The 19,538-nt window shown below is 53.6% G+C and overlaps 7 protein-coding genes across 7 annotated transcripts; 4 read left to right on the top strand and 3 right to left on the bottom strand.

The window, feature by feature from the left end:
- Window positions 1–335: 335 nt before the first annotated feature.
- On the bottom strand, window positions 336–2,042 carry BO80DRAFT_355310 (uncharacterized protein; the record flags this gene model as incomplete). Its single annotated transcript, XM_025715747.1, has 9 exons — window positions 336–717; window positions 781–879; window positions 958–1,020; window positions 1,072–1,126; window positions 1,181–1,286; window positions 1,344–1,378; window positions 1,518–1,737; window positions 1,799–1,828; window positions 1,884–2,042. The coding sequence occupies 9 exons, from the start codon at window positions 2,040–2,042 to the stop codon at window positions 336–338; spliced, it is 1,149 nt and encodes a 382-aa protein (XP_025575505.1).
- A 1,177-nt stretch (window positions 2,043–3,219) lies between these two features.
- BO80DRAFT_406974 (tyrosinase family protein) lies at window positions 3,220–5,160 on the top strand. Its single transcript, XM_025717783.1, has 3 exons — window positions 3,220–4,060; window positions 4,137–4,222; window positions 4,282–5,160. Exons 1-3 carry the CDS (start codon window positions 3,650–3,652, stop codon window positions 5,009–5,011), a joined length of 1,227 nt encoding a protein of 408 aa, XP_025575504.1. The 5' UTR covers window positions 3,220–3,649; the 3' UTR covers window positions 5,012–5,160.
- Window positions 5,161–5,271: 111 nt separating this feature from the next.
- Window positions 5,272–7,382, bottom strand: BO80DRAFT_406970 (putative AP-3 adaptor complex subunit mu; the record flags this gene model as incomplete). Its single annotated transcript, XM_025717782.1, has 3 exons — window positions 7,276–7,382; window positions 6,795–7,214; window positions 5,272–6,712 (listed from the first exon to the last, which is right to left on the bottom strand). Exons 1-3 carry the CDS (start codon window positions 7,317–7,319, stop codon window positions 5,272–5,274), a joined length of 1,905 nt encoding a protein of 634 aa, XP_025575503.1. The 5' UTR covers window positions 7,320–7,382.
- Window positions 7,383–7,489: 107 nt separating this feature from the next.
- BO80DRAFT_425150 (uncharacterized protein) lies at window positions 7,490–8,065 on the top strand. The gene is made up of 2 exons (XM_025719452.1): window positions 7,490–7,666; window positions 7,730–8,065. Exons 1-2 carry the CDS (start codon window positions 7,558–7,560, stop codon window positions 7,909–7,911), a joined length of 291 nt encoding a protein of 96 aa, XP_025575502.1. The 5' UTR covers window positions 7,490–7,557; the 3' UTR covers window positions 7,912–8,065.
- Window positions 7,906–9,415, bottom strand: BO80DRAFT_425149 (uncharacterized protein). Its single transcript, XM_025719451.1, has one exon. It carries the CDS (start codon window positions 9,140–9,142, stop codon window positions 8,348–8,350), a length of 795 nt encoding a protein of 264 aa, XP_025575501.1. The 5' UTR covers window positions 9,143–9,415; the 3' UTR covers window positions 7,906–8,347.
- Window positions 9,416–9,581: 166 nt separating this feature from the next.
- BO80DRAFT_381954 (putative SNF2 family helicase/ATPase) lies at window positions 9,582–13,779 on the top strand. The gene is made up of 5 exons (XM_025716864.1): window positions 9,582–9,960; window positions 10,062–10,088; window positions 10,149–10,292; window positions 10,353–13,319; window positions 13,373–13,779. Exons 1-5 carry the CDS (start codon window positions 9,835–9,837, stop codon window positions 13,484–13,486), a joined length of 3,378 nt encoding a protein of 1,125 aa, XP_025575500.1. The 5' UTR covers window positions 9,582–9,834; the 3' UTR covers window positions 13,487–13,779.
- A 199-nt stretch (window positions 13,780–13,978) lies between these two features.
- BO80DRAFT_464828 (putative chromatin remodeling complex subunit (Chd3)) lies at window positions 13,979–18,762 on the top strand (the record flags this gene model as incomplete). The annotated part of the gene is made up of 3 exons (XM_025722683.1): window positions 13,979–14,491; window positions 14,563–18,130; window positions 18,188–18,762. The coding sequence occupies exons 1-3, from the start codon at window positions 14,195–14,197 to the stop codon at window positions 18,760–18,762; spliced, it is 4,440 nt and encodes a 1,479-aa protein (XP_025575499.1). The 5' UTR covers window positions 13,979–14,194.
- Between the last annotated feature and the right edge of the window lie 776 nt (window positions 18,763–19,538).

Raw genomic sequence — 19,538 nt, 5'->3', positions numbered from 1 at the left:
ACATCCCACATCCAAACCTCAATACGTTGTTGAGAAGGAGAAGGGGAGGGGAGTAGATAGTCGTCATTGCTATCGTGAGTTGGGGGGGTGAAGAAGAGAATGAAGCTTGAGCGTATAATATATGGCTCGGTCTATGTGATGGGGTTGGAACAGAACACGATGGTTCATGGTTTGGTACATGTTTTCCTTTCTCTGCGGAAGTTCTTTTGATACGGTAAGAATGGATCATCATGGGTCTGTTCATTTCATCTTATACGTTTGATGTCCAACGGCAAAGCGCAAACCCTCCCAGGGATTTCTCCCATAGCAGCCAGAAGGAAGAAAAGAGACAACGACTACACCACAGCATCGCGTTTCCCTTGTCCCCGCGCGATCGAGGCCGCCGAGGAGTGCGATACGACCACCTCGGTCGTCAGAATGATCCCTCGGGATTCTTGCCGCGACAGGATGTGTTCTTCGCTCGAGTTGCTGCGATCGCTATAAGGACCTTGAGCCGTGGATTTCGTCGGGACCGGGTCGATCCCGCTGAGAGTCCCAGGGCGAAGGGACTGCGGTGGGTCCTGACGGGACCGCGATAGAGAGTGTAGACGATACGGCTTGCTGCCGTACGTATACGGACGCGTCTTCGTTTGGCTCCCATAGCTACCCAGCACTTGCTTGAAGAGTGGTTTCAGGGTGGGTAGGCTGCCCGCGATGATGCCCATGTTCGACTCGACACTGGGTGAAGTTCTATGAGCTAGAGAAACGACCACATAATGAGACCAGGCTTGAGCAACTTACACGACCCAAATCGTGAGGGTGGAATAATCCCATAGAAGATCTCCTGTGCGGCCGTAATTGGGCAGAACGGAAAGCTTCACAATTGCCGCGGCGCAAGCACTAAAGGGCAACTTCTGTTAGAGCATCACCCGGCAGGTACTTGAGAATGGTAGAACTAGGTTTGAAGGTCATGCTCACAAGATGCCCAGTCCCAAGATGCAGATTAAGGAGGCTTTGATACGTCGATTGACTTGTAGATGTCTGGACCGGCCATTAGTCAAGGCGCCCGCGGAAATAGCCAAGTAGACATACCGTAGCATGATGGCCGGTAGAATGGCAAAAATGAGGTCGGTCAAGATATTGAGTCCTGGAAATATCAACCACTGCGCCTTCAAGCTGAACCAGGCAAAATGCCTCATACCGGTATTTGTGTAGCTCAACTTCAAAAGTTGTGTGGTCGTGAAGCACTTGGATTTTACGTTCTCATCCCAGATGGACCGTATATCCTTACACTCAAAAACGAGGGTCTGTCAATGGTTAGACTTTCACTCCATCATGGACAAAGGAGGCCTGGCAGGACGGACGAAAAAACATATGATGGTGTAAAGGGCCATGACGACTACCGAGATAACAATCAGCATCTTGAACATAGACGCAAGAAATGATTGCAAAGGCAATCGAGCCTGATCCACCATGAATCCCATGGCCTCTTCCTATGGCTCAATCCCCGACGTAGACGCAGCTGCTAGGTGACATACCCATCACTACCCAGATAAAGATTTTGTAACTTCGACGTGGGGCGAATCGCAACAGGAACAGTCCGATGGAGACCTTGACGAGGCCAATCACCCACATATAGATAGCCTGGGTGGCGAAATTCAGGTGCATCGCTATCGAGGCCGTATTTTCAACATAAACGGTGTGTCTTCCTGCACCGTAGATGACTTCCGGGATGACCACCGCCCATCCGGCAAGGGACTATACGATACGACACGACGTCAGCAGATTCTTGCTGCAACAGAACATGATGAGTGCTTACCAGCATCATAGTCAGTGCCATCATATAATCCTAGACGCGGTTAGAATCCAACGCTTCAGCTAGCACCGTTCGTTCTAACACCTACATCCAGGCCGGCATTCCGAATGACAAAGATGCGGACATACATGCGGGCGAGGACCACGAGCAATGCGACGACGGTGGTGATGGAGGTGGCTGCCAGGATCTGGGGGGCCTGGCTCACAGCAGGCAGGCCCGCGCCTCCCAGATGGGAATCTGCCGCCATAGTCGCAGTCGATTGGGACGGCTACATTTGACAATGCAGAGTCACTGAGCACCCATGGGAGAGAAGGGGGAGCAAAATGGACGATATAGCATCGCGTCGACCTGGGCCCGCACAATCAAAGCGTGATCGAGGTTTTCACATGAGCCACCGGCTCTGCATGCCGCCTGTAAGATTCATAAACCTAAATCCGAGCCGCGTCGTAAGGAAAGCTCCAGAACGAGGATAATCAAGACACCCCAGCTGAACAGTCAGCATCCTTTGCTGGTTGAACTTTACGTGATGAAGAAAAACCCGGAGAATTTCCGAAGCCAAAGGTTGTTTATCCACCGACTTCATCTCATCGAAAGCGTTCTGCTCGGAGCTCTGTCCCATCTTCTCTAGTGCTGATCTAGATAATCTCGCTTAGACCAGGCCAGGAGGCTGCAATTGGATCATTCGAGCAAGAAGACCTCGGTCGTGCAGGGGTTCCCATTGTCCGAGGCAAATGGATCCGGATCCCAGGCATCAGATGGGAGACTGTAGCGGCACTAACCACCACCCGAACCCAAGACCCCTGTAAGTTGTTACGTACTCCCGTGAGACTCATGCTCTTGTGGTTGACTGCGCGGCTATCTCCGATGGCACAGCACTTTAGCGCGGAGCTAGAGGTAGGGTTCATTTCGAGATAATCAATTTGGTCCGCCTAGTCCAGCACCCAAGCACGACGGTCGTTGCACCATGAGACCACGATTAGGTGCTGACCACCGAAGACCCCGGGTGGCCATGATGAAGGAAGCAGACAAGGAGAAATGTGTGCCCATGGGTTTGATGCACGGGGTTGCACTAAGACATGATAACTGTAAATGGAGATGGAAGGCGACGGTTGACACTTGGACCACAAACGGGATCGCCACAGCAATCGATCGCTCCGCGGGTCAGCATCCCCGAGGGACAACGATTCCACTTTTCGGCCGTTCAATCCGTTGGGGGGGGGGGGGGGGGGGGGGGGGGGGGAAGAGTAGAGAAGAGAGAAGAGAGAGGAGAGAGGAGAGAGGCGGAGAGCGGCTGATGTGGGGCGACTAAGGGACCAGACCCTTTTAGGGCCAGGGTTGGCGGGGGTTCCCGTACCGTAATTACCAGGCCGTGTTTGCATCTTGGATAGTTCCCTCCCAGGAACAGCAACAGCCTTGACCAACAGACACCATCGACGCTTGCTCTACAATCCCATCCCTCCCCATTTACGAATCCCCTGAGATGGCTCAGCTTTCATCTAGTTGTATAATTCATCCCAGTTCGCTGCCCACCCGCGAATCATGGCCTGGAGGATCGATCGGACGGAGTCCTGGAACCGATGGGTGGAGCAGCCAAGTCTCCAGCAAACCGCGCATCGCCCAGTCCTTGGGCTGTTACCATAGTAGTATCTCCATGGCCATCCATTAGGGCTTCGCTCCGTTTCTTGCCGGCATACAGACACTTGCATCCATAGCAAGAGACCACTATATATGCAGGCTAGCAGGGGGGCAAGCACTTAAATTGACCGTCATCCCCTGTCTCGCCATCCTTCCGGTGCGCCGGCTGCTGACCGTTCTGTCTCTACCTCCCTCAATCTCCCCCCGGAGCTCAACGCCATGGTTGCCCTCAAGGCCCTCAGTTTGGGCCTTCTTGCGTCGCAGGCCTGGGCCGTGCCGACTGCCTCCTCCAAGGCCACCTCGACCAGCGCGTCCCCGGCAGCCTCGAGCTCCGCGGTGGCCGCTGCAGCCTCCACGGTCGAGCAATTGGCCCGCCAGGCCTTCCAAGTCACGATCGACAATCTCCCCGCCAGCGCGGAGGACCGCCAGGCCTGTACCCGGGAAACCCTGCGCATCCGTCGTGACTGGAGGTCCTTCTCCAAGGCCGAGAAGAAGGCCTACATCCACGCCGTCCTGTGTCTGCAGGATCTGCCCGCGCGCACGCCATCGCATCTAGCCCCAGGAGCCAAGACTCGATATGATGACTTTCTGGCCACGCATATCAACCAGACGCTAGAGATTCACTACACGGTAGGATGCTCCCTCCCTTCCTACAAACCCCTCCCCAATCCCGCCTACACAAACCCTAACATCCCAATCAACCCAGGGAACCTTCCTGGCCTGGCACCGACTCTTCACCTTCGAGTTCGAGCAAGCTCTCCGCGACGAGTGCGGCTACCAAGGCGACTTTCCGTAAGTCCCATCCCCATCCCCCCATCTCTCACTCCCCCAACTAAACCCCCTCCCTCCAGCTACTGGGACTGGGGTGCCGATGCCAACGACATGGAACACTCGGAAGTCTTCGACGGCAGCGAGACCTCCATGTCCGGCAACGGAGCCTACATCCCCAACCAAGCCGACATCGACCTCTACCTGGGCAACTACCCCGCGATCGTTCTCCCCCCCGGCAGCGGCGGCGGGTGCGTGACCAGCGGGCCCTTTAAGAACTACACCGTCAACATGGGACCCGCGGCCCTCTCCCTCCCCGGCGGCAACACCACCTCCGTCGCCAACCCCCTCGACTACAACCCCCGCTGCCTCAAACGCAGTCTCACCACCGCCATCCTCCAACGCTACAACACCTACCCCAAGATCGCCTCCCTGCTGACCGACAACACCGACATCTGGGACTTTGAAATGGCCATGCAGGGTGTCCCGGGGAGCGGATCCATCGGTGTCCATGGGGCGGGCCATTACTCCATGGGTGGGGATCCCGGACGGGATGTCTACGTGAGTCCGGGCGATCCGGCCTTCTGGCATCATCATGGTATGATTGATCGCGTGTGGTGGATTTGGCAGAATATGGATCTGGAGGACCGCCAGAATGCGATTTCGGGCACGGGCACGTTTTTGAATGAGCCGCCTTCGGCAAATACCACGCTTGATACGGTGATTAATATCGGGTATGCTAATGGAAGGCCCCGGGCGATGAACGAGTTGATGAGTACTACGGCCGGGCCGTTGTGTTATGCCTATTTGTGAGGGAGATTGCTTGGTATGTAGTCTAGTATATAGTAGCTCTGTAAATGAGATGCGTGGGGGATATTAATGTACTTATTATGAAGATGTAGGAGAACTTGGGATATACGTGCGTGAGGTAGTTTTCGCATCGCAATATCAGGAACCCATCCTATACTGATACTACTAGCTACTATACGACGGCGCACATCATTCATTCAATAAGCCAAGCATATCCAAGGTAGATCAATTGTAGATGTATAGGGGAAAGTATAAATCCCTCGTTAGCATCGTCGTTCCACCCCCTTCCGACTCACACAGATATATTTCACCCCCTTGTAGGGTTTCACCCCCTCACCCAGCCCCCGACTCCGTCGCGGGTCAATGTTCAGGCTTTCCACCTTGATGCCCGACGGCAGCCAGCCGCGGACGGAGAACGAGACCGACGCCGACGTGGGCATCAGCGTGGCGTTGAGTTGCGTCTTGGTTTTGCGGGGCGCCGTGAGGAAAATGGAGGATTCGGGGGGTGGGCGGGTGGGGGATTGTTTCTGGGATTGGGATTGTGATTGGGGTGGTTGTGGGGAGGATGGCTGGATGGGCGGTATTGGGAGTTGTGGTTCGGAGGCGTGAAGTTCAGGGTCTTCGGATGTCAAGGGGAGGGGATCAGCGGGGGACGACGCTGAGCCTTCGGCTGCCGCTGCTGCTGCTGCCGCCGCGGCGCGGGAGGAGGATTTCTTGACGACCTTCTTCTTCTTCTTTTTCTTGACCTTGCGTTTCGTCGTGTCTGCTTCAGCGTTCTGGTAGCTGTTCGTGGCGTCGTAGTAGCCTTGAAGGAGATTGGCGTCGGCGTCGAGCTCTTCGACCTCCTCCTCCAGGTCATCGTCCAGGTAATGTCCCACAACGGTGCACCGGAGGGTGGCCGTCCCGGAAATTGTGCCGGCGTCTTTGGTCGGCACGCGCCATTCTAGTGAGGTGCTGCCTGGTGAGAAGAGGGCCTCTCCACGGCTCGCTTGCATGTCTGTGATGTTCCGGACCGACTTGGGGATTGGCACGGTCACTACAACCTCTTCGAGTGCCGGCGTTGACGAGTTCCCGCTTCCTCCCCCGAGAAAAGAGGGCGTCGACGTGCCGGATCCGCTTCTCCCGACGCCGGGTCGGTTGAAGGATGAGTAGCCCGGGAAGTTGGTGTTGAGAATAAGGCGCACCTCAAAGTCGGAGCCGGTTGGGCCGAGTGACCTGCGAATGTCCACGATAGCAGGCAAGAAGAGCTTCTCCATATGGCTGGGGGGCTGATCAAGTCCCGGATCGATTGGTAACAGGTCCACCTCGTACCCGGCAAGAATGAACCGTCCATCCGGTGGTACAAAGCTGAGCTCTCCGGGGTGTTCCCGCCATCGCGCCAGCCTTACGCAAGGGTGAAATACTGGCAGGTCCATTTTCCGTCCCAACACCTTTTGGCCGCCGGGCGCGGTCAAGGAAAGAAGTAGATCGGGTACACCGGAGATTTTGGCAGTAAAGGCAATAGTACCAGAAGATATGGCAGAGAGCAGCCGTCCCGATGGCGCTATCGTCACTGAAAGCGACTCGATGATATCAACGTATAGTTCGTTGGAGGTATGTCGGACTCCGGACTTTCTCCAGGGAATCGCAGGGCCCTGGGCCGCGGCGGCGGATGCCATGGATTGCTTCAAGGCATTGGGCTGTCCCAGGATGGGTGTTGATGATCTGCAAACCGACCACTCTGTTAGTTCGTGTAAATAAGACGGTAGTACCAGAGCACCATCATTCCGCTACAATCGTGACGCACCCAGGCAATCCAACACCACCTAACAGCTTCCCCATCCACCCCGGCATCTCCACTACCTCTTGCAGCGCATTGGGCTCAGTATTGCATACGATACCCGCATCGCACATCTCATGCAGAAGCTGCGCAACCACCTCATAGTTCGCCTGCAGCTTCGAAGAAAGCAAGGGGGCCCCAACGAAGTCCTCGAGCACATCGACGACCCGATGCAGGAATTCCAGCACAAGCAGCGGTTCCGTGTCAACCTCGGACAGGGCCAGAAACAACAAGTTAGACTGAACCACTGAAAATACCGTCACCGGCGGAGTAGCACCCGGGATGTATAAAAGCGATGGCCGCGGAGCTGCATGGGCGAGATACAACGGGAGAATGGCCGGTGCGGAGGGAGGACGGGAGCGATAGACCTGCTCGACGATCGGATTGCTGGATGACAGGACAGGTCAGTGACTGCTGTGTAACGAGAACATTGGAAAGAACGGCGTGCCTCTGCTCGTCATAGATATAGAGCGCATCGATCTGGCCGCTCATGATGGCGATGGCGACCTATCCCGACCGGTGGGGGCGTAACGTAGTAGGAAGAGGTGGTCATGGTGCAGCATGATGGTTGGTGATCGATCGGTCCCCGTTTTAGTGGAGTCCAAAACCCCCCCGTTCTGCCGTTGATCCCCGCCTTCTCATGCATTTCCTTTTGGATGCGGCTGCAGTAGAGCTTGTCCGGACTGCTGTCGCTAAAGTTTTTCCCTGGCTCTTTTTCAGCGAATACAACATGGCTCCTCCTACCGAGAATACTGGCGCCTGGGATATCCAGCCCAAGGACGCAAAGCGTGCGCTTGCAGAAGACGCCTATGATGACTGCCTGTCTTGCAGGGTGACCGGTGAGCTATCCTGCTTCCTTTGAGCGCTCCTCAACAGTTCTGTGGCTAAATCAGTACTCACAGGATCCGCTGCATTCATCGGTCTCGGTGTATACAGCTACTACTCGGGCATGAAGAACCTGAAAATGCAAGAAAAGGCGATCATGCAAAGCGCAACCAAGTACAAGATGGCTTCCCGGCAACTAGGAATCGCAACCATCTCGGCGACCCTAGTTGGCATGGGGCTGTGGAGGGCTTTCAACTGATACCCAGGCCAATTTGTATATCATGTACTCTGCTCACGGCGTTGGGTTGTTTTGATGGGAATGCACGTCAAGCCAAGCACTTCTGTTCGTAATACACATGTACAAAGTAGCATATAGAAAGGATCGTACGATTAATATAACACTAGCCGCCTCACCGGGTATCACCGCGTCTGATAACCTCTATAGATTTAATAGATATGATGACCAAGGAAAATGCAGGAAGGGAAGGAGAATCAAACATGGGCAAAGAAAAGGAGGATATGAGTCACAAGTATAAGGTAAAGATGACAGGAGAGGAAAAACAACCCGTGGTCCGATGTACCACATGCAATACTCCCACTAATGCACCGAAAGTAGAAAGAAAAGGAAAACAAGAATGGATTGACCGCTGCGTGACCGTAAGAATATGTTCGTCTAATCGTCGATACCATATCTTCTAGGTGAAGCGGCCACGTTTGCCACCCCCAAACATGTCTCGATTGCCTAGCCCAGATAAGTCGAAAAAATCTGGAACGGCAAGCTTTCGTTTCGAGCCAAGTCCGACGGATGATTCGCGAGGGGACGACCGAGGGTTCGGTCGTGAGAAGTTGTTGTGACGATTCTGTTGCCGGGAGTTTCGAGACAAAACGGAGACGCTGACTGGGGCACCATCCTGGGACGCAGGGGTCGAGCTGTCCGAGGCCTGCATGTCCATTTCTTGTTCAGGAAGTTGTGGGAAGGTCGGTCCAGCAGAGAAAGTGAAGATAGTCGGTCGATCAAAAGCGTTGGCTTCTGGGGCTTGGGACGGAGGTGCGGGAGGTTGGTGCTGCGCTGGTGCTGCACCTTGCTCTTCCGCCGCAGGTGATGCAGGCTTGGATGACGGCTGGGGATTTTCGGAATCGGGCTGTGCCTTGCGGGCTACAGCGGGTGTTGCGCCTCGAGTCTGTTTCTCAACCTCATCGTCGTCGCTGGGGGCCCCAATACCATCACTCCGTTCCGTGGCCCATTGTCGAACCTTCCAGCCCTCTCCATCCCCGAGACCGAGGTTCTCTCGATCTAAAAAGTGCAGGAGATCTTCAATTGCTTCTTGGTAGCCGGCTTGTTTGGCCTGCGCCTGTTCGTAAACGGCATTCTTGTAGAGGTTGGTGACGGACAGCGCAGCGGCCTTGAATGACTGTAGAAGTTGCTCCGGCGGTTGTGCTCGAGGCGTCGAGCTAGGTAGTGATGTGTTGAGGGATCTCATGGAATCCATGGTGTGGTGGGCGGTGGCAGAGCAGCCTTTGCGAAGGGTTCAGACAACAAATAGTAATGTTGGCGTCACTATGAGGGGTGACTTGAACCGTGCTTTGTGAACAGGGGTCAGACAAACTCCGAGGCAACCGGAGAGTACGCGGATCGCAAAACGTACCCGACGGAGAAGAAAGAAAGGAACTGGCCCAAGGAGGGGCAATATAGAAGGAAAGAGACAAGCTCCGGCAGCAAACAACAGACGTGGACTGGTGATGACCGATCGGAAAGGACGCTGGCGCAGCTGATCTTTCTTTGCGTCTGTCCCGGTAACGTGACCCACAGCGGGGAAACTGGTCTTCCGCCCCCTGCTGAGTCATGAATGAGTCAGTGACGCCTTCGCGTCTCCCGCCCAATCAGCGCGTGGCCTGGCCGCGCTTCTCCGATGAAATTCCATTTGCCATCCCATCAGCGCGACTGGCGGTGCTTCTTCGTCCTTTCATCATCCGTCACTGGTTGTTCCCTCCTCACCTCCTTTGCGCAGCATCGGGCACAATTCAATTCTTACCATCCGACCCTCTACAACCGCTCTCCCTACAGCTAGTCGGTCTGCATATTTCTATCGGCCTCATTGATAGCTCCGACCCTTGTTTGTCTTTATATCGAGTCGTGTCCCGCCTTGTATAGCGCCAAACACCTGCGCTAGGTGCGCTGTGGATGGCGATGGCCCCTTCACTTGCTCCCACCTCCGATTCGCCTTCACAGGCAGATACCCCAATGACGGATGCGAACCCCGAGCCCGTCACGTCAGTGCCAGTAGATAGCGCAGACGCGCCGATGACGGTGAGTTAGCGCAATCCCCGCTCCTTTGCGGAACATACCATGTTCAAGCGCGTCCTCGTCCATACTGGAAGGCGCTTGTGCTGACAACCCGTCTGTTTCAGGGCTATCAGGACACTCCAGACTACACGGTAAAAGCGTTCCGGTCGATCGCTGTTCATCCGACGTGCGAGCCAGCTAACACGAATTAGGATTCGGACACGAACCCAAACACCACGGCGAGCAGTGTTGCAGGCGACGCAGCGCCTTTGGATGGCCGGAGACGGAGGTCGGAAGCTTTTCACATGAGGAAAAGTATTTTGGGCAAGAAGCACGGTCGTTTGGATGAATCTAAGGTACGCCAACGCAATCGTCGTGCGTCGGTGGCTAATTGCTTACGGATGGTGCTGCTTTAGGAAGATGACTCTATCCGACGGTTTCGCTACCTTCTCGGTCTCACAGACTTGTTCCGTCATTTCATCGAAACAAACCCCAACCCGCGGATCAAGGAAATCATGACTGAGATTGACAGGCAGAACGCTGAGGAGGAAGCGAAGGCTAAGAAGAAGGGCTCAGCACGCTCGGGCGGTGCAGGCGGCGACAGACGTCGCAGGACAGAGCAGGAGGAAGATGCCGAACTGTTAAAGGACGAAAGGAGCGGCGGTGAGACTGGCACGGTCTTTCGGGAATCTCCTCCATTTGTCCAAGGCGAAATGCGCGACTACCAGATTGCTGGACTGAACTGGCTTGTTTCGCTGCATGAGAACGGTATTTCGGGTATTCTGGCCGACGAGATGGGTCTCGGCAAGACTTTGCAGACCATCTCTTTCCTTGGCTACCTCCGACACGTATGCGAGATCACTGGCCCGCATCTAATTGCCGTTCCGAAGTCCACACTCGATAACTGGAAGCGGGAGTTTGGAAAATGGACCCCCGAGGTCAATGTGCTTGTCCTCCAGGGTGACAAGGAGCAGCGCCACAAGTTGATCAATGAACGGCTCCTTGATGAGAATTTCGACGTCTGTATCACCAGTTATGAGATGGTCCTCCGGGAAAAGTCGCACCTGAAGAAGTTCGCCTGGGAGTACATCATCATCGACGAAGCTCATCGGATCAAGAACGAGGAGTCTTCTCTTGCGCAGATTATCCGCGTTTTCCACTCCCGCAACCGACTACTGATCACCGGAACCCCGCTCCAGAACAACCTGCACGAGCTTTGGGCCCTTCTTAACTTTTTGTTGCCGGATGTGTTCGGTGATTCGGAGGCATTTGACCAGTGGTTCTCCGGCCAAGACGCCGACCAGGATACTGTTGTACAACAGCTCCATCGGGTTTTGCGGCCTTTCTTGCTTCGTCGTGTCAAGAGCGATGTGGAAAAGAGCCTGCTCCCAAAGAAAGAGGTCAATTTATATGTGCCCATGTCGGAAATGCAGATCAAATGGTATCAGAAGATCCTCGAGAAGGACATCGATGCTGTTAACGGTGCTGCCGGTAAGCGCGAGTCGAAAACCCGATTGCTGAACATTGTCATGCAACTGCGTAAGTGTTGCAATCATCCCTATCTTTTCGAAGGAGCTGAGCCCGGTCCTCCGTACACGACCGATGAGCACCTTGTCTATAATGCGGGCAAGATGGTTATCCTTGATAAACTGCTCTCGCGTATGCAGAAGCAAGGAAGTCGCGTCCTCATCTTTTCTCAAATGAGTCGTGTGCTTGATATTTTGGAAGACTACTGCGTTTTCCGTGAATACAATTACTGCCGTATCGATGGTACAACAGCTCACGAGGACCGAATCGCGGCAATCGATGATTACAACAAGCCAGGTTCGGAGAAGTTTGTCTTCCTCCTTACGACAAGAGCGGGAGGCTTGGGTATCAACTTGACAACTGCGGATATCGTTGTGCTCTACGATAGTGACTGGAACCCTCAGGCAGATTTGCAGGCGATGGACCGTGCCCATCGTATCGGCCAGACGAAGCAGGTTGTGGTATTCCGATTCGTCACGGAGGATGCGATCGAAGAAAAGGTATTGGAACGCGCTGCGCAGAAGCTGCGACTCGACCAGCTTGTCATCCAACAAGGACGTGCTCAGCAGCAGACGAAGAATTCGGCCTCCAAGGAGGAGTTGCTCGGCATGATCCAACACGGAGCTGCCAATGTCTTTAACACGAAGGGCAATAGTGGCACCTTGTCTGCAGAACATCAGATCACCGACGATGATATTGACAGCATTCTGCGCAAGGGTGAGGAACGGACCGCAGAATTGAACAAAAAGTACGAGAAGCTTGGTATCGATGACTTGCAGAAATTCAGCTCCGAAAGCGCCTACGAATGGAACGGCAAGGATTTCACGGACCGCAAGAAGGACATCGGTATCAATTGGATCAACCCGGCGAAGCGAGAGCGAAAGGAGCAGTTTTACTCGATCGACAAGTACTATCGCCAGGCTTTGGCTACCGGCGGCAGGACAGCTGATCCCAAGCCCAAGGTTCCCCGTGCACCAAAGCAGATTGCTGTTCATGATTGGCAGTTTTTCCCGCCTGGGCTTCAAGAGCTGCAGGAGAAGGAGACAGCCTACTTCCACAAGGAGATTGGATACAAAGTCCCGCTTCCTGACGGCCCTGAAGAAGAGTTGAGCGAGCGCGAGGCCGAGCGTGATCTGGAGCAACAAGAGATTGACAACGCGGTGCCATTAACGGAAGAGGAACAAGCGGAGAAGGCGAGGATGTCTGAGGAGGGCTTCTCTACCTGGAACCGTAGGGATTTCCAACAATTTGTGAACGGTTCGGCCAAATTCGGCCGTACTGACTATGTTGGAATCGCCACTGAAGTGGACAGTAAGGAGCCGGATGAGATTGAGGAGTACGCGCAAGTATTCTGGGAGCGCTACACGGAAATCCAAGATTATCCGAAGTACCTTCGGGTCATTGAGCAGGGTGAGGAGAAGGTGCGGAAGATGAACCATCAACGCAAGATGCTTCGCAAGAAGATGGAGATGTACCGCGTTCCCCTTCAGCAGGTCAAGATCAACTACACCGTGTCTACCACCAACAAGAAAGTATATACGGAAGAGGAGGACCGGTTCTTGTTGGTGATGCTGGATAAGTATGGCGTTGATGGTGAAGGTCTCTACGAGAAGATCCGCGACGAAATCCGCGAGTCCCCTCTGTTCCGGTTCGACTGGTTTTTCCTCAGTCGGACTCCTGTCGAGATTGGGCGTCGCTGTACCACCCTGTTGAACACCGTTGCCAAGGAGTTCGAGGCTGATGATGGAAAACCCAATGGGGAGAGCGGCAAAGGCCGGGGACGTGACCGCGATGACGATGAGGCGGAGGATGACGATGGCCCTCCGGCCAAGAAAAAGACCAAGGGCGGCGCAGTTGTAAGTTAATTCATTCCTTGCGGTTGAAATCCCTGCAGCTAACCGATTCACAGAACAAGCAGGTCAAAGCCGTCAAGGGAGGCAGCAAGGCAACTTCTGCCTCGACGTCACGGGCAGCCAGTGTCTCCTCCAACGCCGCTCCCAAGTCCAGGAGTCGGAAGAAATAATCTCTCTAGGTGGGCGACGACTAGGATTGTTATGACTAATCTGTAGACTGTTTGGGAAGCTTTTTGACAGAGGAAGGGGTTTATTGGTTCTTTTTGTTCCATATATGTCGGTCCGGCGTTGGCAGATAGATGCCATTGTAGTTTATGATTCATCAATCTTTTATCCCCTTGATTTACTTTTGTTAATGACACCCAGCGGTCAAGAATCATCCGAGTTGTCTCAAAGTGCACGAGGGGCTGTTTTTACTTAGCTTCAGAAAAGGCTCGGCGAAAATATAAGCACTTGTTACATTAATACGCTTCGCCTTCTATCTGCCAAAGATCTACCAGAGCATTTGCATCCGAAAGTATACTTCTCTCCGCCTTGTCGGCCTTTCCCTCACCGCCCGGAGCGGCCGATAAGATAGGCGCATTATCGTTATTCCGCCCCTAATTTCGCGTTAGTTGGAGAAACGCGTCCGCTGGAAGGGCCTCCATATCACCTTGTTGGGAATTCATAGGTGCAACCATGCTGCTGCGCGTATCGTTTTTCTGAGGCACCCCCTCCAGTCCCTTGCTCAGCAAGTAGCCTCTTCGATCGTCTTGTCTTTTGCTCTCATCTGTACAACAATTTGTTCTTCAATTCATTGTCCGGGTGGGCTTCTGCATGTCATTCCATATCTCTCATTTTACCTTCATCGAAATAGATTTTTTTTAAATTCCAAAACCATGGATATTGGCCAAATAATGTCCGCAGTCAACGGGGAGTCCCACTCAGACAATGAAAATGATCTAGTGAAGGAGCTATTCGCCAAATTCAATAATCCAACAACTCGCGCAGAACGACCAGTACAACCGAAATCCGAACCCCTGGTTGTCGAGATTCCGAGCGTTTCAGCCGATGACCTCACACAGTATGAGTACCTTCCAGGTCATTTCGATGTCCGCTATGTCATAAGTGAGAATTCCGAGGCCGATGCTGGGCTGAGCTATCAAGTGAGGCTGCAAAGTGGCGAGACTGAAATGGTGAGGGTTTCTCTTTTGCGCCCATTCACTCTCAGTTGACCCCCACCTTGCTGACTCCATTTTCTGTTCAGATGTCCTTCGCGCACCTTCAGTCGCTTCAAAACGGACCCGAGGCTCTGTCGAATTTCCTCAACTACGGACCGGATCACTATATCTCCTCTCGATCGGCCCCAGCTAGCTCTTCAGAAGAGCATTCACCCTCCTTTGATTCAGACGCTCCCAATATGAGGCGCTCCCGACGGTCTGCACGTGGTCGACAATCTGGGTTTACGGCATTCTTCGAGGTCTTTAGCAGTGACGATGATACCCGTCGCAAGAGAAGGAAGGGGACGCCTTCAAGCGAGGATATAATTGCTTCGGCTGGGGCTACTTCTAAGGGACGCCGTGTGTTGCGACGCCGTACGAAGGGTATGCGCTCGGTTATCTCGGAGTCCGAGGAGGAAAGCGACTATAGTGCACCGAAAGGCACACGGTTTTCGACTAGAACACGGAAAAGCACGAGGAGAAATCTGCGTGAAAGAAACGAGGACGACATCTCTGAGAACGAGGATACGCCTAGAACACAGAAGTTCTTTGGAGCCAAGGAAGTCTTTCGCAAGATCCCAGAGCATGATGCATTTCGCCAGCGTCACCGGAATGCGTGCGAAGTCTGTCATATTATTGGAGACGATTATGCAAAAGGGCCTCTCGTGTTCTGTCAAGGATGTACGAGTGCCTATCACCAAGCATGTCTAGGCCCACGGTCTGCGCGAGAACATCTTGTCACCAAGGTCGGAGAAGAGCTCTTCTTACTCCAATGTCGGCGCTGTCTGGGGGTTTCGCACTCCAAGGACCCAGACAATCCGCATCAAGGCCGCTGCTCGATCTGCAATATCAAAGGAAATATGTCCAAGCCAATCCGGGAACGTCTGACCCCCAAACAAGAACAACAGCTCCGTCAGCAAAACGGAGGCAAAGATCCCATCACACCGTATGATGTATCACGCGTCAATGATGTCGATAATGTACTTTTCCGCTGCACGACTTGCCACCGAGCTTTCCATTTCGATCACCTGTCTGAAATCACACATATGACGTGGCAATGTCAGTGCTGTTCTTCTGCACCTGGAGAAGTCGGTGCGATAGTCGCATGGCGCCCCGTTGACCCGAAATCGGATGCTGCGAAGGGGGCAGATAAGGAATACCTCATTAAGTGGAAGAATAAATCGTACAATCATACCAGCTGGATGCCGGGCAGTTGGGTTTGGGGCTTCGTGAACCATAGTATGCGACGGGCCTTTTTGAGATCTGATAAAAGCCTGGAACCGCGTATGGCCACTGAGGAGGCCATTCCGGAAGACTACTTGCTGGTGGATATTGTTTTTGATGTCAGGTTTACCGGCTCGTCACCCGACGCTGGGAATAAGCGGACCTTCGAAACAGACATCGCACGGGTAGACGATGTGGCCGAGATGTATGTTAAATTCAAAGGTTTACCATATGAGGATGTATCCTGGGACACGCCCCCTGATCGCAGCAACCCCGAACGGTGGGAAAGTTTCAGGGCCGCGTTCGAAGACTGGGTTAAACGAGAATACACCCACATACCCAACCAAGAGAACCTAAGACGGCGTATTGCTCACGTCCGGAAGCAGAATTTCAGCTCCAATGTGGTCAAGAAGGGCCAGCCCGAGACGATGAGTGGTGGAGAGATCATGGATTACCAGAAGGACGGGCTGGACTGGCTCTATTACATGTGGTTCAAACAGCAGAACGCCATATTAGCTGATGAAATGGGTCTGGGCAAGACCATCCAGGTCATTGGCTTCCTCGCCACTCTTATCCAATACCATAAATGCTGGCCTTTCCTGGTCGTGGTGCCGAACTCCACGTGCCCGAATTGGCGCAAGGAGATCAAGTCGTGGGTTCCCTCCATGCGGGTAGTCACATACTATGGATCCGCCTTCTCCCGGAAGCTTGCACAAGATTATGAGATGTTTGCGGATGACGATCCGAACCTTCGGTGTCATGTCGTGGTGGCCTCCTATGAGACCTTGGTCGATGATGCATCCCGAAAGGTGCTGTCCAAAGTACCTTGGGCGGGTCTAATCGTGGATGAGGGTCAACGGCTGAAGAACGACAAGAGTCAGCTTTATGATGCCTTGTCGCGGATCAAGTTCCCTTTCAAGATTCTGTTGACCGGCACGCCTCTTCAGAATAATATCAGAGAGCTCTTCAACCTCTTGCAATTCTGCGACCCATCCAAAAGGGCAGATGATCTAGAAAACGAGTATGGAGATCTATCCCAGGAGAACATCTTGGAGTTGCATAACATGATCCGTCCATTCTTTCTGAGACGGACCAAAGCCCAGGTCCTCACATTCCTTCCTCCAGTTGCTCAGATCATCGTCCCGGTCTCGATGTCGGTGGTCCAGAAGAAACTTTACAAATCTATTTTGGCCAAGAATCCACAACTGATCAAAGCGATCTTCCAGAGGAAAGAAGGCACGCAAGCTCTGAAACAGACGGAAAAACATAATCTGAACAATATTATGATGCAATTGCGAAAATGCCTATGTCATCCTTTTGTCTACAGCAGGGCGATCGAAGAGAAAACTGCCAACACTGCTGCATCGCACCGGCATTTGGTGGATGCAGCCGGCAAGTTCCAGCTATTGGAACTGATACTACCAAAACTCAAAGGACGCGGCCACAGGGTTCTGATCTTTAGCCAATTCCTGGAGAATTTGGATATCATTGAAGACTTTCTGGAAGGTCTGGGGTTGTTGTATCTTCGCCTGGACGGAAGAATGACATCGCTCGAGAAGCAGAAAACGATCGAGGCATACAACGCGCAAGACTCGCCGTACTTTGCGTTTCTCCTTTCCACTCGATCGGGTGGCGTTGGAATCAACCTGGCTACCGCCGACACGGTTATCATCATGGACCCGGATTTCAATCCACACCAGGACATGCAGGCATTGTCCCGTGCCCATCGTATCGGACAAAAGAACAGGGTCCTTGTCTTCCAACTCATGACCCGAGGAAGTGCCGAGGAGAAAATCATGCAAATTGGCAAGAAGAAGATGGTCCTTGACCATGTGCTTATTGACCGAATGGTCTCGGAGGAAGACGACGGACGGGACCTCGAGTCTATTCTACGGCACGGAGCCCAGGCCTTGTTCGACGACGATGACTCGGGTGATGTGCGCTATGATTCCGATTCGGTGGATAAGCTTCTTGACCGCAGTCAAGCCGAGCAGGCTAGAACACCTGATGAGAGCAGCCATGAGTCTCAGTTTAGCTTTGCTCGAGTTTGGGCAAATGACAACCAGAACCTTGAGGATCAACTGCAAAATGTAGAGGAGGAACCTGCGCCAAGTGCCGATGTTTGGGAAAAGATCCTACGAGAGCGAGAACAGGCGGCCGCCGAGGAGGCCAGGCGGAAGGCAGAAACCCTTGGTCGTGGAAAGCGCAAACGGACTGCTGTTGACTATGCCAACGATGCGTTGATGGAGCTATCCCCTGTCAAAGACCGACCGGATCGCGAGATGGAGAGTGACGTAGAGTTCAGAGCAGAAGAGGCGGCGGAATCAGAGTCGGATTCTGCGCCCGATCTAGACCCCAACGAGATGGATCAGGTGGCTAAGAGGTCTAAAGGTAAGCGCTCTTGCATTGACTAAGCTCCTCCGAGGACGGACTGATCAAAGCCCACAGTCCGGCAGTTTCAACGCGTGCCCCCGCAGAGCCTGCCTCCGCCGATGGATGGCAGCGTTGAGCCCAGTGGCTATCAAGGGCCAGCCTGCATCGTATGTAAGCAGGCCCACCCGATCGGACATTGCCGCCTAAAAATGGCTGGCGTCGAACACTGTCCGTTGTGCGGGCTCGCCCATTATGGGTATTCGCGCACATGTCCCCATCTGCGATCGGAAGACCAAGTCAGCCGAATGCTGCTCGCGGTGAAGCAGAGCACGGAGGACCCTGAAATCGTCCAGCTCGCGAAGCGGTACTTGAGTGGGGTCCGAGGTGACCTTGCACAGCGTAAGAGAATACTGGCCAGTAAGGCTGTGTCAAGTCTCACAAATCACGGCACACCCACCACCGGTCGAGCTCCTGCTAATGCCATTGGAACGGAATCCCCCGTGGTTGATCTCACAACGGATGATGGCCCGCAGCCGAATTTCCAACAACAACCACAACAACCCCCATTGTCTGGGCCCCTGGCTCCCCTAGGTCCCCCTCAGCCCCTTCAGCCTCCTCCATTTGAGAATTGGCCTAGCCACGGTTATTGAACCCCGCAAAATCGAAGTCAAAAAAGCTTGTTTTGGGGTGGGGGGGGAACGGGGAGACTGGTTTTGGAGTACGGGATATCTACGGTCTGGTTTGAATGGGACTGGCGCAAGGCGTATCGTATGGTATGGGCTTCGAGATTCTCGTCGCCCGGGAGGCATCCATGATGTACATAAACAATTAACAATAAACATACTCGAGAGATTCACAGCCAGAAATGGAAGGTGCCCGTCCGGTTCCCGGCTGGGAAGGCGCTGGTCACATGTCGGCGTTCTTCTGCTCTGGATGTTGGTTTGAAATCCTTGTTTTTCCTCTTCTTCTTTTCCTATCCCGCCGTTACTGTGCTTCATCTCTTCTGGCATCGATGTATCTTCCCCGTCCTCCAACTAGACTCGAGTCTCCATTGAGAACAGGCCAAATCCCACCGATCAATATGCCTATTCCAAGAGTCTAGGCCGGCTTTCAGGGGGGAAGTTGACTAGCTCAGCTATCTCCCAAAGGTGCCAGTGCCAGCTGTGTTTCCCATCCCATAGCCGCAGTGAAACCTCCTCACCACCGCTGATAGGGCTATGCGAGAAATGTCTTGCTCAGAGGGGGTGCCACGCTATGTCTCATTTTACTTATCGCGGATTTCTGGTGGAGGGCGCATCTGCTGCCGCTGATTTGCTGGCTGGGGGACCTTTGTGTTACCAACACCAACGGCCAATATAACCGTTTCTCCCGCCACGTTTTTATCGCCCATCAGGGCTTGGGAGCAAGGGCAGTCAAGAGGATTGAC

The sequence above is a fragment of the Aspergillus ibericus genome, assembly GCF_003184845.1.
Source record: "Aspergillus ibericus CBS 121593 unplaced genomic scaffold BO80scaffold_19, whole genome shotgun sequence".
Taxonomy (NCBI): domain Eukaryota; kingdom Fungi; phylum Ascomycota; class Eurotiomycetes; order Eurotiales; family Aspergillaceae; genus Aspergillus; species Aspergillus ibericus.
The sequence above is the reverse complement of the archived record's forward strand: the minus strand, read 5'-3'. Positions and strand labels throughout refer to the sequence as shown.